Here is an 18011-nt window from a genome sequence, read left to right as displayed (position 1 = left end):
AGCTACCAGTCAATTTGAACTTCGACCCTTTTGAAATAAGAGGAGGACCATTTTGCGCAATTGCCTTTACTTCTGTGTTTACAGCACTATATCGTAGAAGTAGCTTGTGTAGCAGTGTAGTTCATTGTACTAAGTGAAATGGCTCCCTACTGTAACCAAAAACTATCATGAACTCGAATTTTGGTGACTCCATTGAGGTATGAGTACTTGTAACAGCTGTTATCTCTCAGTATCTCTATGATATTCATTGCTATGAATAACTAACCACCCAGGACTACTCAGTGCTGGATCTGGTGGGTAGGGGAGGGTTTGCCTGTGTATACAGAGCCAAGAGCAAGCACAATGGGCAGGAGGTAGCCATCAAGATGGTGAGGAGGATTGAGAGAGTGCTGCTTCCTATGACACACGCGCACACACGTACACACACTATATTAATCATGGGCAATTAATGAATACCTTATCTTAGTGATTAATCAAGCCTTTTCCGTTTTATTTGTGTAAACATGTCCCTAAAAATTGGGCTTGTTGGTCAAGTCTTAACGCCCTCCAATTAATACCTCTGGTGTCTGTCACCACATTGGTTGTCTGTAAACTTCTGCAGATTGACAAAAAGCTGATGCAGGCTGCAGGAATGGTGGCACGGGTGAAGAACGAGGTGGAGATACACAGTCGACTCAAGCACCCTGCCGTCCTGGAGTTGTACAACTACTTTGAGGATGCCAACTATGTCTACCTGGTGGTGGAGATGTGTCACAATGGAGAGCTCAACCGGTACCTCAAGAACACTCAGACAAGGCTCAGAGAGAATGATGGTAGGGGTCTTTCTCTATTGGGGTGATTAGGAGGGCAGTACAGTTTACTGTATGCTGTGCCAGAGGAGGATCGTCAGGGTCAATCATAAAGCTGCTTCCGGAGGACATTTAATTAAATTCCACTCAGCTAGCTCCACGTGAATTGGAAAGAAAGAGTAGATGAGTGAAATTCAATTAATCTTCCGGAAGCAGCTTTAAGATTAAAACCTTTTGACTCTGACAATCCTCCTCTGATGCTGTGCAATGCATTTGACAATCCTGTAAGATAGACTACGTTGGTTGGTGTTACAGCTCAGATAATTATTGTCATGCCGCCTCAATATCACCTGTGTGGGACAAAGAAGGTTGTAGTAGGATGGGGTAGGCTCACACACATATCATGCCAAAATCAAGATGTGTTTATTGTCACTACTGTCCACAGCTCGTCGCATATTCCGCCACGCTGTCGAAGGGCTGCTCTACCTCCACTCCCACAAGATCCTGCATAGGGACCTCAGTCTCTCCAACCTCCTTCTCACTAAGAACATGGATGCTGTGAGTCGTCTACTTAGCTAACAGTGTCTGTCCTCATTGGACATTCCCCAGCGGCAGGGGTGTAACAATTAATTCTTATTCCTAAAAGCATGTAGTGGCTTTTTTGTTGATTTTATTCTTGTAGGCAGCCTACAAAAGAATTGAAAGTTTGTACAAGTAATTGCTTTACATACATGTATGTATTTGTTTTAGAAGCTTGATTGTATGTGTGTACTGTTGAAGTGATGCTGGATGATTATTTCTCTCTCCTAGAAAATTGGTGACTTTGGTTTAGCTGCTCAACTGAAAGCTTCGGATGAAAAGCACTATACAATGTGTGGTACCCCAAACTATATAGCACCGTAAGTTTAACCCCCAAGGCATGCATGTACCATTAGTTTACATTTGCCACCTCATGTGGACTGCTAGTACACCACAGAGTTCCATTGTTTTCCACCCATCACTTCACTATCTCACCTCACTGTTTTGTCTACCCCAGGGAGGTGGCCAGTAGGGGCCCTCATGGCCTGGAGTGCGATGTGTGGTCACTGGGCTGCATGCTATACACGCTGCTTGTTGGTCATCCGCCATTCGACGTGAGTTAAGAGTTATACAAGTGTGGATATAGCTTTCTGTGTGCAATTTTTGTACATAGAATTAATTGTAATTGTACTAGATGGATGGTGTAAAAAACACTCTAAACAAAGTGGTGGCTGCAGACTTTGAGATTCCAAGCCATCTATCTTCTGAAGCTAAAGACTTAATCATCTGTCTCTTGAAGAAGGTAACATTATGGATGTTTACTGGCCTGTTTTTTATTACTGTTCCTGTGTGTGTGTGTGTGTGTGTGTGTGTGTGTGTGTGTGTGTGTGCGTGCGTGCGTGCGTGCGTGCGTGCGTGCGTGCGTGCGTGCGTGCGTGCGTGCGTGCGTGCTAACAAAATTAATAAGTTTCACTACAAAATCTCCTTGCAGCATCCTGCTCACAGGCTGAGACTCGCGCAGATACTTGATCATCCATTTATGATGGAGCAATCCTCAACTTCGCAAGAAACACCTCTACCAAGAAGCCAGCCTTCAATCAGAGGGGCTCACCCACTCTCACAAGCCTCCCTGGATAGCGGGCAATACACAATGTCCTCGTCTCAAAGTGTCAACAGAAGTGGACCAATGAGAGCAACTGTTCGACCTCACGGCATCGAGAATCACATCCCACCAACAACACTCTGTTCCACTGTGTCCACCAGCACTCAGAGCAGCGGACCCAGTCCCTCCCGACATCAGTCTATGACCTCTACACACTCGAGTCAGTCCAAAAAATCCACCCCTGGCCACAGAAAGACACACAGTGTCGACAGCTTAAAATCTAAGCATCCTTTTCAAAATCACTCAAACTCTCAATCCAGTCAACTGTTGGGCACCAAACACTATTCTATAAGCTGTGAGGATTTAAGGCAAGGCAATAAAGAGAACACACCCACACAGAGCCGGAGGGCCAAGAGTGACTTTGATTCTGGAAGAGCTACCACACACCATCGTACAAACTCAACGCGGAGGCCACTTGAAGAAAAATATCATGCAAATTCAGCCCATCCATTCAAAGACAGGACAAATGTTCGGTCACGATCAGAAGAGAAAAAAACGAGTGAGAAGAGAGCTGTCGAAAGTTTGAAGGAGCTGGTCCCACCACTAAATGCTGCGAGGCTGAGACCAATAAAACAGCAGACCAGGAGTGCCATTGTGAGCAAGTGTTAGTGTTGAATGATACGTACATGTAGTTGTTCTGTACACGTACATTGTGTGCACTGAAATTGTGAATGCAAAAGTTAACCACTAAATGCACGTACGTATGAGTGTTGATTTTGTGGCATGTACCTGTGTGTAGGTGAGCGTCTCAAGCAGCAACAAGGTGTGCCTCCAGTTCATCCGTCGTCCACTCGGTTCAGCCAGCAGCTCAGTGAGTCTGATCTCAGCAACCACCACAGGCACAGCACGACCATCCACTAGGAGCAGCGAGGAGGTCACCGAGGTTGTCCAGATATCAACCAATGGGATGAATGTACGCAGGTCACATGTGCATGCATTTCTACATTGCTTGCTTGCCAGTTTAGGAGTGCTCAATACGTATGCGTAAATTGAGCTGTGTTTGATGTACAGCACACGTAGGCACGTATGTGATTTATTTGCCATTATCATTACATAACTGTATACAATTAACTTCAGCATTTTACTTACATGTGATGCCCCTGTTGCAGATTGAGGTTCTCCGACCCATGAAGTCCACACGTAGTGTCCACAACCCCTCTCCAGAGCATGAGGGATTCTATCTTCATGCCTTCTACAGCTACCATGACCTGCCCCAACGCTATTGGAAAAAGTACCAGTACGCCAGTCAGTTTGTGGGGCTTGTGAGAGCCAAGACGCCCAAGGTCACCCTCTACACAGACCTGGCTAAGTGTATGCTCATGGAGAATGGAGGCAACCCTGACTACGAAGCATGCTTCTATAACGGTGAGTTTACATTGTACAGAAGTTACCTTGTCTTCTTTTACACCATGTACATGAAAATATTTACGTCATGCATGTACGAATTTGTCTGTTATATTGCATACGTCATGTATGGGGATGTATGTTGCTTGATACATTGTAACTCCTTGTTTAATAGCGTAAGTGTTCACTGACTCTTTGTTCCTCACAGGTGCCAAAATCCACAAATCTGGTGGCAAGCTGCGTTGTATAGAGGTGGGCGGGGTGAGCTACACGCTAGAGGAAGAGCCCCTGGAGGTACCTGCAGGGATAGCCTCGTGTCTAGATCATGCCAACCAAACCCTACAAAAATGTAAAGATGTCGAGTCTGCTATAACAAATTTAGAGAAGCAGTCTTCGAATGAGAGTTTCTTTCCTGTGACCATTCGGAGAAGACCGCAGAAGGATGTGGGTAGCAACGTGAGTAGCCCAAGTTCCTCACTACCTCGGACCTGTACAAGCAGTCCTGTGTCAGTGAGCACTGTGTGTCAGTCATCACCGTCTGAGCTACCACTACAACAGCACCTACACGTGAGCGCTCGTTATGTTCTGTGTGACATCGTATAATGGTGTAAGCTAGAAGTTGCTAGTAGACTAATACATGAATACATGTTCATGTATTTCTTTACCCTACGTGTACACAATGCTTTGCAAGTGTAGTCTACTAAAATCATCTTTGAACAAATCACTTCATTGGTTACTCAACTTCGACACCCACAGATGCGTGGCTGCGAGATTACCCCGACAGAGTCTTCCTACCAGAAGCCCTCCTCACATCTCTCCACCACAAGCACCCTGAGAGCACCTCCACACACTGCCAGCAGTAGGTCCAGAGCTGAGGATCCAATACTCTTGAAGAGTATGTATGTGGATGGAGCAGGATGGGCATCACAAGTGAGTACATCACGTGTGTATCGTACAATGTCCTACTAAGTTAATTGTATTTCAAGTGCATTACATGATTGTAGTAATGATCAAAGCCTTTCTTTACCGCTGGTCCCTATGATTCCAATGCTTAATGTGACTCCATATGTACATGATTGTACACATTTATGGACATTACCCTCATTTACCCTCATAGATGTCCTCTGGAGAAGTGTGGGTGCAATATAACGATGGCTCAAAGGTCAAAATGCAGCCTAGTCCAGGGGCTGCAGCACTAACATACACAGACCCTCAAGGGCAGGAGATACGGTGAGCATCTCACCCAACATGGTTTCACTGTTAATTGTTATGGTAACTGCTATCTCTTTTGCTCAGGTTTGGTAAGAACGACAAGCTCCCAGTGACTGTAAAAGCCAAGTTTGCATGCCTACCCAAAGTCATTGACAGTTTTGTGAAACAAACTTAATCCATGTATATATAATTATTATGATGTATAGCTATAACTATTTATTGAACTGTTACCACTTTTTATGTCAGCCTTTATGCTAGCTTCGATTCATTCACTGTATGTACTCAATATGTTCCATGTTCAACATGACTCCATTGTTGTCTTTCGAATACAATAATAGTAAATGAATACATCTTGATCTCAGCTCTATAATTATATTGTAGAGTAGTGAGACCACTATAACCATGTATGTAGCTATACTTTAAAGTACTTTGGTGTGTTCATATGAAAGTGATGTCTTGACTCATCATAATAGTGACCCTGGAACAACTTCCCAAACCTGCAGTGTGCATTTAGATGCATGTGTGATCATATAACCTCGTGTATCACGTATTGAACAAGTGATATCCATACAGTGGTTAGGTTAGGGTGAATAGTCGGATGTAGGTACAATGACTTGATGGGCACTAATTAATGTGTAAGGCTAAAAGCACACAAACTGTTTCTTAGACCTAAAAAGTAACGCAGGGATGCAGGGTCGTTAAAAGTTTACTTTACGTTAGTTGTTTTTGACGATCTTTACAGCTAATCATTTAAAAATAAGGAGCAAGCGGGGGTAAAAAACGAAGGAAGTGGGCCTGAGAAACAAGTGATTTAGTTTGTGTGGCCTAATGGTAACAAGTCTAAGAGAGATAGGGCATCAAAATATTGGCATGAATCTCACATGTCAGGGAAGTGTGTCCATGCTGGCACATCCTCCGGGTTCTGAGTTACGGTGGAGTGATCGGGTTCAGCAGGTGAAGACGGGATCCTGAACTTTCCTATCTGGACCTCGGTGTCACTCAGCCCTCCATGGGATATTCTAGCATAGCCAAGTCTGCAGATATACATCAGACCAATTTGCACATGAGGAGTGCGCTTAAACCAGGAGTATATAATTATTGGAAAAGTTCAGCAGTATCAAAATTGTATTTTCTCAAAATAGGCGGACACTCATTGAACTGACCTTATGAGACCTCGATAGAAGATGTACTCACAGAATCTCTTCCTGTCAGTCGTGTCAATATCCTAAAAATCAATATCTTAATTTTTAATATTCCATCCAAACAGAGAGAAACTCACATTCACATTCCCTTTCTCCACTATTGTTTTGTAGTCTCTGCTCCCATGACGATCGGTTACGTAGCTCAGCATAACAATGGGGTTCGTAGCATTGGCTAAGAGCTCAGCTACCGCGTGTGCCTGAAGTTTCCGATCCAGATTATCCCTGTCAAGAATTACCACAAGATAAGTAATGTGGTATAATGAAAGCACTGCAGGTGCTGATGCCTCGGTGGAGATGCCAAAGCTACATAACATAAAGCTACAAATAGCTTTTATACACACATTATAATTATCATGAACATTTTGCATTAATTAATTTTGCTGCAAGCAGGCAGAATCCAGAATCACAGGGAAACTCAAGAGTGGGTAATGATCGACCATGATTGTTGTTAAAAACGATTGATGCCAAAAGTTATAGTCTAAAATCAATGGCTGCATCAGCAGAGCCTTGCAGCTCTCTTCTCACTCTTACAGCTACCAATAGCTAGCGTTCTAGTGCAGAGCTAACTACTAAATGGAGTAGCACACTCAGTGAACAAGTATTGCTACGCACTCTTCTGAAAAGGCTGCAATGGCATTCCAACTAAGCAAAACTAGGCATAACTCGAGAACAAAGCATTATTTTGCAAATCCACGAATTAAAATCCAAGAAAACATGACTAGAAGCCTATAGAAACTCTTACTTGCATATAATTGATCCTTGAGCAGCTGTAGCAGTCTACACACACACAGACACACAAACACACTACCGTATACCTCGTTTGCCCATGCGCATCGAGGCATAATTAACTTACTCCTCATTTCCAAAGTGTACAACGAGGAAGTCAACTAGGCTTCCAGATACATTGACAGTAGCCACAATAGCTGGGGCAATCTCCCCTGTGGGCACAAAATTAAAATTAATTAAAATTAATTATGAACAGAGCAGTGAACTTACCTTCTGGTGACGGAAGGAGATGGTGTGTACTTTTGACAATAGGATACCTGGAGACCAGTAAACACCTGCAGAAAGGGATAGATCAGCACATGTAGCAATACTAATTGTCACTCACCCAAAAGTGTGGGCTTTGGGGCCTGGACCGTAATCCACATACACATTCAGTCTCTCCTCCAGCCAGGTGGCGATGTCCCTGCTACCAATGAAGTGCCTGGCTGCATCCGTCTCCAGGAGACCTATCACATCCACCTCTGCAAGTAAAACACACAAGAGCTAACCAATACTGTTATGGCCTCAAAGATTGATTTTTAGTTTTTGCATTCCTCCAACTATAAATCTACAACAGCTACAAACTGAACAGTGACGCCAAGAAGACCAGCCAGTGACAATAGACGTTGCTTCGCACAGACTCTGACCTGAGTTGAGAATGAGTTGAGCTGCTCTCTCCATGCTCGGAAAAGCCTTGTTGTCATAGCCAAAATGAAAGGCCCAGATTCCACCACTCACAATATTAGGGTGTTCCTGAGAACAGACGAACAAAGTTAATTCAGACATGATTTTTTACACACAGGATTTGGCATACCTCGACTGGCATTGGAGGGTAAGGACGATAACGACTAGCAAAGCCAAGCAGAGCGAGCAAAATAATGGCCACACCAACTGTATAGGTATTGACATTGTTAGAATCATAAAATACATGTATATGTACCTTTGATGGCTTTGCTATGGAAGCGTCTTCCTTCTTTCTCCTCGGCTACTATCAGCTCCCTGGCCCTCACCTGATGAGTGGTACTTCCTCTCGTCGTTTCCTGCCATTCTTCACTGTCTTCCTCAGTGATTGTGGACAATCGACGAAAGAATCGACCAAACAAAGTCGATTTTTTGTTGGCTGCTTTCTGACTATGCATCTTCGATGATTCGTGCTCACTTCCAAATTTTCTTGAGGCCATCCCTATTAGCAGTATCAAAAGAACATGCATGGCATCGCTCCGTTCCCTAGTGATCACTCCACCGGGTACAAACTTATACGCCACCACCCATACTGAGAGTAGCAATAAGAAGAAGTATGACAGCATAGCAATGGGGAAGACCTTCCCAGATGGGAAATTAACAAGACGCTTGGAGATGTGAGGCAAAAGGGACATTGTGTACACTGCTAATATGAGGCCACCAAAGAAGGCAGTATAGGACTCCATGAAATAGAAGACCATTGAGAAAAAGAGCCCGACCATGGTCCAGGGATGGGAAGAAAGGAGGTCTCTGCAATGACCAGATCCCAGCAGGCCAACAGTGAGGGCACACAGGGTGGCCAGTCTGAGGAGAACAAATAAATAAGGTACGTTGTACATAACAAACCATTCTAGTTATTGTGAAATGTCTAGTTGTGTTAAATTCTGGACCAATGTACTTTTTACATAAATTATTGGTTCAATACATCATAGTATGCTTACAGACATCTAGACAAGCTAAGAAATACATGCATGTACACGAACATTATAACTCACCCCCATGGCCAAGGTTGGGGCCCCTGCTCTCCGATCGGCACCACTGAGTACCTGACGATAACTGACACCTCTCCAAACAATAGTCCAGTCAGAAACAGCAGCGCACCAAATCCCACCCCTGTTGCCAGGAGACCTGGATATCTAGTGTTAGCCCGTGGGGGTTCGCTTAACTCATGACTAATCACTGGGGTTCTCTGGTCTCGTATGTACAAGTAGATAGCTAGTGGGACACAGAGCACAGAAACAACATTGTTTAGTTGGTAGCTCATGTAGATGTAGTTGAAGGTGGAGCCCCACACCCGCACAGCCAGGAAGAACAGGTAACCTAGCAGGTGCAGGTAGATACGACGATGCCTGCATGAATAAAAACAACACAGTATTCAGCTACCTAACCATAACCCTAACCCTAACCCTAACCCTACAATTAGGAGTGTGACTAGTGTGTGGTGTATATAATTATAGTACAGTGAAGCTTAGTGTTTTGTAACAGTCAACGCAACGCTTCCTTGAGTAAAATCCCTTGTTGCCAACCTACATGTACAATGTACAGGGAAATAATGTACACCCAAATCACCATTCAAAATTCACTACTCAGTCTAGTTCCTGCAAAAGCACCTAGAGGGGTCTCCTAAACAATTTAATATCAATACACATAATTATGTGCCGACTCAATGCACTGGACACACCTGTCTAACTTTGACATGTTCCACCAGTTTGCTACCCAGCCAAGCATTACAAATAAGTTTCCTGCGGCCAAGATGAGGAGTCTGGATTTGTTGGTGGGTGCTTGGAATGAGGCCACACCCACTATACTCAACAAGCGGAGGACCATGAGTCCAAACGGGGTAGAAATGGCTCTCCGTATTGGACCTATCAGAGTGAAAATTGGGGAGAACCAAACGAATGCCGCTGCTTCGTATCCACTGATCTCCATTTCACATAGAGGGAAGAACCACACCATTGCTGGTAGAGCATGGAAGATGCTCCACCACACATAACCTGCATACAGAAACAGATGATGGAAAATGTACACACCTAATTTCTGAATATACACTCATGCTTCAAGCACTCAAACACATCCTAAATAGACAGAACCAATATGAGACAGCTGTTCAAAAGTGCTTCAGATATTTTTCTGCATTTATTTAATAGTGTTACCTTAGAAAGGCTTTCTAGTCCAAAAGAAATTTGGAATTGTATGCTTGGGTTTTGAATGCCAGAGGAGGGTACGACACGTGTGCCTCGATTTAGGCTAATTGCTAAATTGAGGCACGCGTGTCGTATCTCTTCTGGTTGTGTTGACAGAGATACCACAATAGTTTGTTTAGCACAGAGTTTAATTGGAGAAAACATTTTAATTGACCAAATTTAAGTGGGTGCCAAATGTATTTGTTAAAACAGGAGTAACTGTTTTTATAGACAGAATAACCACTACATAAGAAAGTTCCAGATATGCTAGAGTAGCCAATTAGTGTGTCTCATATCCCCCTTGCCCCGAACCACTTGAACACTAAATGCTAGCATTAGCTGCAAACAAAGTGCACTGTCACTATAATTTGTTTGCTTACATACAAAGCCTATTACTGTGAGTAGTTAGTGAACAGGCTATTTAGCTCCCTCAAGATTACTGCACGAATGAATGTCTCATAATATCCCCTACAGGTGAATGATCTGTGCATATAATTATAGGCATGCTAATCTCATGAATCAGCCACCCTTCCTAGGTAAAGACCCTAGGAAGGGTGGCTGATTTATGAAACTAATAGCATACATGCAACCAATGATTAATCGATTAAGTAGAGTCTCTCTGGGAAGGCCCTTACTGTAGAGAATCTCTGCACCCATCACTCCATAACTGCTTCCAGTGCTCAGGTCTGAATTCTCATAGAGGCCTGTCTCGAACACCTCAGTCTCCAGCTCATCCAAGGCCTTGCTCTGTATGATGCTCTGTGCTCTGTGTCGATGCTCCAATTTTACAGGGGTGCGTTTTTGCAGGGATGTGTGCTGCTTTCGTTGTTGTTTAACTGCATTGGTTGTCGCCTCCATTGCATTAACTTCTTCTTCAGACACATCTTGCATATGTAATTCATCGTCAGCCATATTCAACAATAAGATATAGCTCTTAGCTGTAGATCTAGTACTAAGTAGGTACCAGAACCACTCTACTATTAAACAGTAAACTGATTCAATGCAGTGCAGTGCTCCTCTGGTGCTCCTCTTCTAGGAATGAAGGTCAAAGGTCAAAGAACTCTTGTCGTTTAATTTACAGAAAAGTAATTTTGAAAATAAAACTTATGCTGTGTAGGCACCATCTCCTTTTATTCATCAGTTCACTGTAGCATCTCTACTGTACTGTAACATAGTGACATGAGTTCATGGTTTGGTAGTCGCTCTAGCACAGCCAGCAACGTACCAGCAGTCAGTTCTGTTCAGAAACAAAAGCACAAGCAGATAGAGTGTCTGAGGGAGCACATTCCAAAGTGAGTATAATTATAATATAAACATAAACTGTGACTAGACTATCTTCACTGTAGTGCGGTGGAGGTGAGCAGAGATGAGTTGTATCGGGTCGACCTGACCGTGAACAGTCTGACCATAACTCTGGATATGTAAGTGACAAGGTGCTGAGTAATATTTATGGGGCACCGGATGTAGGTGTGGAAGGGAGTGGTTTGGGTTAGTAAAGGACAAGTTATAAATTTTAGAGCGTTTCCACATCCGCTGCCGTGTAAGCCTCATGATCTTAGCAGACCACCTACACATTGGCACTGGAGTGACGTATGCGTTGTACACTAAAGTATGAATTAGTAATGTTTATTATGCAGTAAGCTGCCTCAGAGCTTTCCTCTGACTGATCATGCCCCGATCGTGACAGTGTACCCTCCAATGAGACATCCCTGGATCAATGAGCATGTACGTCAGTGTACACATATTACTTCCTTTGTTAGTGTCTATAGAGTCAGGCATTTCATCATGTGTATAACTCTACTATATCACATGTGCTCATGCGTAGAGAAAAATACTAAAACTCAACTGTCTAGTCTAATACCAGAGGTCGTCAGGGTCAATCATAAAGCTACTTCCGGAGGACTTTAATTGAATTCCACGTATCTCCAATTCACGTGGAGCTAGCTGAGTGGAATTCAATTGAAGTCATCCGGAAGCATTAAGACCTTTTTGACCCTGACAATCCTCTTCTGGTCTAATACTATGCAATTGATGACAGTGTCCTTCAAGCACGTGTGATACATGTAGTGTAGATGTTTGTGAGATTCTGCTGTATTTTCATGGCTTGTTGATTTGTCTGTGTGCAGATGATGGTGGATGGGAGTCCGGCCATCAAGAATGTGAGTATTTTTGCTGATAACGTGTTGTTAGTAGCTATGCTTTGTTCCTTCGCAGTTTTCAATTCACTCAAACCTGGGCAAAGCCATTCAACAAGTAAGCCATTCTTAGTATTGCAGTGATGCCAGTGTGGCTTTTTTAAATTGGGTTCTCTATAATTATACATACAAATACCGTATAGCGGGAAATTTTCGTGGGGTGCAAATTTTCGCGTTTTTCGAGGGCAGAGTAGTCAACGCGAAAATTAAAACTGGGATAAACTCCCACGCACCGGTATACGCAGGTGCAAAACCTATTGGTGGGTGTGGTTTATTGGCATTGACACGAAAATTAAAACCGTGAAAATTTCTCTGGGAGCCAAATAGCGAAAATTTGCACCCGCGAAAATTTCCCGCTATACGGTATACACGACCACAAAGCACATAATTATCGTGCGATGCCACACTTTCTTGCAGATTGTTAAGGAGTTTACAGAGCACCCTCCTGAGCTCCTCCCCATGTCACACCCCACTCCAGTGCAGGCCGGCTCCAGCATGTTTTATGTCCCTCTATTTCCTCCCCCCTCGAGTGCACCTCACACAACGTTCATGTACAGCTCTGTACCTCACACGGTGACCAGTGACGAATGGGAGCATGGGGGAACCAGGAGACCAGCCCCACCACCCTCTGTTGTGAGTACTGATCTTTGTACAGTGTACCCTTGACGTGGAATGTGTTCTACACGTGTTGATATTGTGTGTGTTACTATCCCCTCAGGCTTGGAATGTGTTGTACATGTGTTGATATCGTGTGTGTTATTATCTCACCCTCAGGCTGTCCCTGCCAGGAGTCGCTACGTGCCCCCCTCTCTCCAAGATAAATTAGAGGACATTGGCCAAATGAGGTGAATTCATTGTTTCTGTTGTGTGTTTGTTTACACATCCCTTTTTACTTCACTTTAAATGAAAACCTTATCATAAGTCAACCACTACTGTAGCACACTCTGTACGTCAATTGGAGTGACATTTTGTTTTGAATGTTTCAAATGAGGTGAAAAGGGTTGTATTATATGAAGACTGTATCCATAGTTTTTGTTTACATCGGATCCATTGTACGCTTGATTGTGTGTGCTGAATGAGGTGTGTAAAGTTGATTGCCTTGTCGTGTGTGTGCAGTACTGAGGAGCTGAATAGATACCTCAATGAGGAAGAAGGGCCGGTCCTAGTCGAGCAGTACGTCACAAAGATGGATGTGGTAAGTGCTTAGCACACGAACACATGCACTTGTGTGTCCACCATTTTTGTTTGCCTTGTTACATGTATAATGTCGTGTACAGTGTATAGATATGTACATACTCATAGTACATTGTCATTGTGCTAGTGTCAATTTATATGTCCGATGGGAGTTTACTTACGAACTTGTTTCAACCTGCTACGCAGATCCGAAAAGTGCACAGCGACAGAGACCAGTTATTGGCTGACAATGAAGGGCAGGCTGGTCTCAACCTGAGAGTTGAGCCCGACATGCAGGAATCATGGACACAGCTTCAGGAAAAGGTACATGTATGGGTTGTACATGTACATGTACATGTATTAGCAATATGTTCCATAGAATGTGCACGTGATTACATTGAAACTTGTTTGTATGTGATAATGGGCTTTCTTAGAAGTTTACGTTTTGTGTTGTATATACATGTAGTTCTTAGAGATGCAAGCACTGAAGACTGATTATGAGAAACTGCTAGAAGAACAAAAACAGCTTACTGAGGTAATGGTATCACGTATTATATGTACATGCGCACACACACACACACACGCACACACGCACACGCACACACACACACACACGCACACACGCACACGCACACACACACACACTTGCAGAGGTACCAGTCCAAAAACATTGTGGCTCGATTGAAGACACTGACGCAGGAAGCAGAAACTGAATCAGAGGTACGTAATATGACAGGCTGTATACTTCTCTATTATTTCTCCCAGGTCATTGCAGAAGATTTTCTAGACAACAAGTTGTCTCTTGCAGAGTTCAAACAAAAGTACAAGCAACAGCGAGTGGTAAGTTCTCTTAATTAAAATGCATTAAGACTTTACTGTAAACCTGTACTGTCTCTCCGTCTCTCCATGCAGCTACACCATGAGCGAAAATCAAAGCATGAAAAACTATCTTATTCTAACTCGTCCTCACGAAGAGATACTCACTATACCTAGTATGATTATGTGTGTGCTTATACTAGCTGAAGTGCTGCATATAACGTAATAGTCAGCTCATTTGCACATTACTTTTTTATGTCATTGATTTGAAAATTATAATTGTCATCATAATCATTAGTGGCATTTGGAGATCTAGAACCACTGCCGTGTACGTACGTATAAGGTAAAATTCAAAATTTATACGCTAGCTTATGAAGCTATTGAATGTGTTTGAATGTACTGTAAACTCATGTCTAAAAATTGCTATATCTAAAATGTCACATTATATTTGTAAAATTGAAATGCCACTCTCGGTGTTATTTGTCTCCTGCTCTGGCTGGCTTGTAGCCTTCGCTCCATTCAGCCTATAATAGAGCCCCCTCTTTTCCATCAACTCCCGATGAGTCCCCAACTCCGCCACTTTGCCTCTCTTCAGTACAGCAATGCAGTCGGAGTTATATATGGTTGAGAGACGGTGAGCAATGACTATGCAGGTCCTGCCCTCCCTGGCTTTGTCGAGAGCTTCTTGTACCACCCTCTCACTCTCAGAGTCCAGGGCAGAGGTGGCCTCATCCAGAAGGAGGATTTTCGGATCTCGGAGGAGAGCTCGAGCAATGGCTACACGTTGCTTCTGTCCACCACTCAACTGGTTGCTCTCGCCACCAACACTGGTGTTGTAACCCTGTACGTAAAACGCAGTTTATATCAGCCATGTATTATAATGTTGTTTGTTTGTCGAGGGTCTATATATAGAATGTTAGATTTGAGAGATTCATGTACGGGAGGTTAGGGGTACTTAACATCAACCATCATTCCATCTCCACTGCCTCCCATAGCACAAGCAGAAAACAGGGTAGGCCCTGTTAACGTTACTCACCATTGGCAGTGTTTCAATGAAGCTGTGTATGTTGGCAGATTTGGCTGCAGCAATCACCTCCTCATCAGACACCTCTCTGAACAGGGCCCCGTATCGGATATTCTCAGCAACCGTTCCGTCAAACAACACCGGCTCTTGAGACACTATCCCAATCTGAGAGCGGAGCCAGGAGAGATTAATGTCCAAGATATTTGTGCCATCCAGAGAAGCACATCCAGCGTGCGGGTCATAGAACCTCTCGATGAGTTGCATGACTGTACTCTTGCCTCCTCCACTTGCCCCCACCAGAGCGAGAGTTTGACCTTGCTTCACCTTGAGGCTGAAACTTGACAGTACGTTCACTTGGAGCCTCTGAGGGTAGGCAAAGAAAACATTCTCAAATTGGAGATCTCCTTTCACATCTTCGAGCTTTAATCCATCTTGGGAGTAATTGTCGATTTCAGGATTCCTATCCAAAATGGCGTACACAATTTTTGCTGATTCCTTGGCTTTGGTGTAATCTGGAGCGAAAGAACCAGTTGCTCCAATAGCAATTGAGCCAAACACAATGGCAGAAAATACACGGAAAACGTTTTCGTAACCAGTGTAGAGAATGTCGTCAGTAGGTAACATGACGATGTAAGCACCAAAACGAAACGTGACAATGTAAGCAAAGAAAACGAGAGATTGGGTGAGAGCATAGGCAACACCAAAGAGCACACTAAGGCAGACCGACAATCTGTGTGTGTGCGTGTACATCAATGAGCATGTGGTTGCATACACTTTACGTCACATCGGCACATCCTGGCTTGATGACCTCCCAACCCAAAAATTCGCAGTGAATTACATACATGGGCTCAGAAAAGCCCGTGCAGACCTGATTATGCAATAATAACAATGATAACCACCACGTTACCAAACAAGGATACTCTCCTATCAGTGGAGGCAAGAAATAAAAATAAAAAGAAGTATATGTAACGTATCAGGAGTGCATGTTCATGCATTCCTGAATGTATATGTACGCTTACTTGTAGGTTCCCAGAACTTCTTTCTCAAAAGTTTGATAAAACGATTCTTCAAGACCAAAAGCAGCCACCACACGGATGTTCTTCACACTCTCCAGAGCAATCTGCACCGAGAAATACAATGTAACAAGAAATAATTATAGACTGTAACATACTGTTTGCTACATTGCAACTACAGTTGGTAGTGAGAGTAGCTAGCTACCTAATGTAGTAATAGCTACAACCCCTCGGCTAAGAAGGTGAGCACTCACCTCTGATGCTTCCTTGAGGCCCTTGTTGGAGGACTTCTTACGCCCAGCAGCCAAAGAAAAGTACAGTACACTGCCCACAGCCAGGATAGGAATGAGTCCCACAACAACAAAGGCAGTAATCCAGGAGTAACCAAACGCAACAGCCATGGAGGCCAACAGTGTCACAGACATCTCTATCACAGTACCCAGCCGCACACCGGCAGCCTGCAAGAAACATACACACTCAGCCTTCAAGACACAGAACAGCAAACACATGAGCCAACAGAGCATTAATTACTCTTCTACTGTGTTATACTTGTTTAAACAAGGCAACACCAGAAAAGAAAAGAAGTAAGACCAATTTTATATGGGGCCGAAATTTATTTTAGGTACAATGTACAATGGAATTCCTTATCGCTAGGTTTAGGGCTAGCTTGAATAAACTGACATACCCCACTGACATCTCCAGCATTGGAGGAAAGCTTTGTAGAGAGTGCGGCCGTTGAGTTACTTTCATCATCGAACCAGCCAACTTCCTGACGAAGAATGGCCTTGAAAAGCTTGGAGCGAACAACTCGAGTCAAATTCTCACCCGATATACTAAAGCATAGGTTCTGTGTGGGAGAGCAGTCATGATTGATTGAATGAGGTGAAAATTATTGGCAAAAATAGCACGAAAAAATTTGCTCATGAGTTTCAGGTCCTAACACTGTACACACATCCCAGGCCCGGATCTAGGGGGTGGGTTTCAGGGGTTGCAACCCCCCAAACACTCACAAAAACTAGATCAACCTACACTTGTGTTGCTTGTGGCTAAATGAGCAATGTGCATGGTTAACTTACAAGCTGTGAACGATGAAGTATTAGTATCTGTTGACATGAGTACAAGTCCAGGACACACTAAGTAGTAATACACAATAATTTCCATCCACACATACCAACATACCATTCACATGTATTAGTATACATGACAAGGCACCTAGCTGTAGTAGACAGTAGATTTGCTTTGTGCACGCATGATATCAATTTCAATTAAGTGGGCATGAAAGGGGCGTGGCCAAACATTTTGCGCGCTCGCTTTTGTCTATAACCCCCTATACATTTTTGGCTAGATCCGCCCTGCATCCATCTTGCTTACTGCTCACCTTGACAAATGTAGAGACGGCGAGTACAATGCCCAGAGCGAGAAACGTTGCTCCCCACGGGTGAATTTCGTCCAAAACTTGAGAAGCCGGCAGAGAGAACACTCCCAGCACTTCTCCAAACACAACAGCAAAGGAGGGAAAGACTAGGCCATTCAAAATGGAGGACATGATCCCAATGAACACCACCAGCCAAATCCTCCACGACAGATTTTTCATCAGTTTCCATGACGACACATCAGGGAGCTTATCCTTGTCAATATCGCTTTCCACTGGACTTGGGGCAACAACGTCAACAGATGTACCAACGTCAGTCATCTCAGTGGGTTCTGTGGCAGAGCTGCTACGGTTACTAGCTCTAGACGGTGTACTAATTCTAGAGGATCGCCTAGAGAGGTTTTTCACGGAGCTAGTGAAGGTTGTGGCTCGTCGCAGAGTACGAGGGATACTCTTTTGTTTCCAAGACTTGCTTCTCAGGCTACATCCAGTTAGAGGTCTG

The 18011-nt window shown here is 43.7% G+C and overlaps 4 protein-coding genes across 5 annotated transcripts; 2 read left to right on the top strand and 2 right to left on the bottom strand.

Annotated features, from left to right (window-relative positions):
* Nucleotides 1-22: 22 nt before the first annotated feature.
* On the top strand, nucleotides 23-5337 carry LOC135350014 (serine/threonine-protein kinase PLK4-like). Its single transcript, XM_064548697.1, has 14 exons — nucleotides 23-197; nucleotides 273-368; nucleotides 602-812; nucleotides 1234-1346; nucleotides 1599-1687; nucleotides 1825-1921; nucleotides 2002-2109; nucleotides 2299-3063; nucleotides 3209-3382; nucleotides 3579-3834; nucleotides 4022-4380; nucleotides 4570-4743; nucleotides 4931-5043; nucleotides 5110-5337. The coding sequence occupies exons 1-14, from the start codon at nucleotides 168-170 to the stop codon at nucleotides 5198-5200; spliced, it is 2676 nt and encodes an 891-aa protein (XP_064404767.1). The 5' UTR covers nucleotides 23-167; the 3' UTR covers nucleotides 5201-5337.
* On the bottom strand, nucleotides 5323-10957 carry LOC135350015 (PGAP2-interacting protein-like). Of its 2 annotated transcripts, none has more exons than XM_064548698.1 (13): nucleotides 10552-10957; nucleotides 9415-9727; nucleotides 8729-9082; nucleotides 7933-8537; nucleotides 7807-7883; nucleotides 7640-7745; nucleotides 7339-7474; nucleotides 7224-7288; nucleotides 7081-7165; nucleotides 6305-6530; nucleotides 6189-6250; nucleotides 5907-6059; nucleotides 5323-5522 (listed from the first exon to the last, which is right to left on the bottom strand). In XM_064548698.1, exons 1-13 carry the CDS (start codon nucleotides 10826-10828, stop codon nucleotides 5438-5440), a joined length of 2544 nt encoding a protein of 847 aa, XP_064404768.1. In that variant the 5' UTR covers nucleotides 10829-10957; the 3' UTR covers nucleotides 5323-5437. The 2 variants fall into 2 exon arrangements, with proteins under 2 accessions (XP_064404768.1, XP_064404769.1); XM_064548699.1 differs by having other exon boundaries at nucleotides 6305-6449.
* Nucleotides 10958-10991: 34 nt separating this feature from the next.
* LOC135349642 (vacuolar protein sorting-associated protein 37A-like) lies at nucleotides 10992-14394 on the top strand. The gene is made up of 13 exons (XM_064548188.1): nucleotides 10992-11208; nucleotides 11263-11337; nucleotides 11554-11641; nucleotides 12043-12075; nucleotides 12131-12169; nucleotides 12529-12744; nucleotides 12886-12956; nucleotides 13228-13306; nucleotides 13492-13608; nucleotides 13751-13819; nucleotides 13936-14004; nucleotides 14050-14124; nucleotides 14197-14394. Exons 1-13 carry the CDS (start codon nucleotides 11096-11098, stop codon nucleotides 14275-14277), a joined length of 1125 nt encoding a protein of 374 aa, XP_064404258.1. The 5' UTR covers nucleotides 10992-11095; the 3' UTR covers nucleotides 14278-14394.
* On the bottom strand, nucleotides 14366-17969 carry LOC135349639 (ATP-dependent translocase ABCB1-like). Its single transcript, XM_064548185.1, has 6 exons — nucleotides 17516-17969; nucleotides 16823-16984; nucleotides 16392-16595; nucleotides 16144-16244; nucleotides 15137-15854; nucleotides 14366-14941 (listed from the first exon to the last, which is right to left on the bottom strand). The coding sequence occupies exons 1-6, from the start codon at nucleotides 17828-17830 to the stop codon at nucleotides 14543-14545; spliced, it is 1899 nt and encodes a 632-aa protein (XP_064404255.1). The 5' UTR covers nucleotides 17831-17969; the 3' UTR covers nucleotides 14366-14542.
* Between the last annotated feature and the right edge of the window lie 42 nt (nucleotides 17970-18011).

This window comes from Halichondria panicea, chromosome 16 (assembly GCF_963675165.1).
Source record: "Halichondria panicea chromosome 16, odHalPani1.1, whole genome shotgun sequence".
Classification (NCBI taxonomy): domain Eukaryota; kingdom Metazoa; phylum Porifera; class Demospongiae; order Suberitida; family Halichondriidae; genus Halichondria; species Halichondria panicea.
The sequence above is the reverse complement of the archived record's forward strand: the minus strand, read 5'-3'. Positions and strand labels throughout refer to the sequence as shown.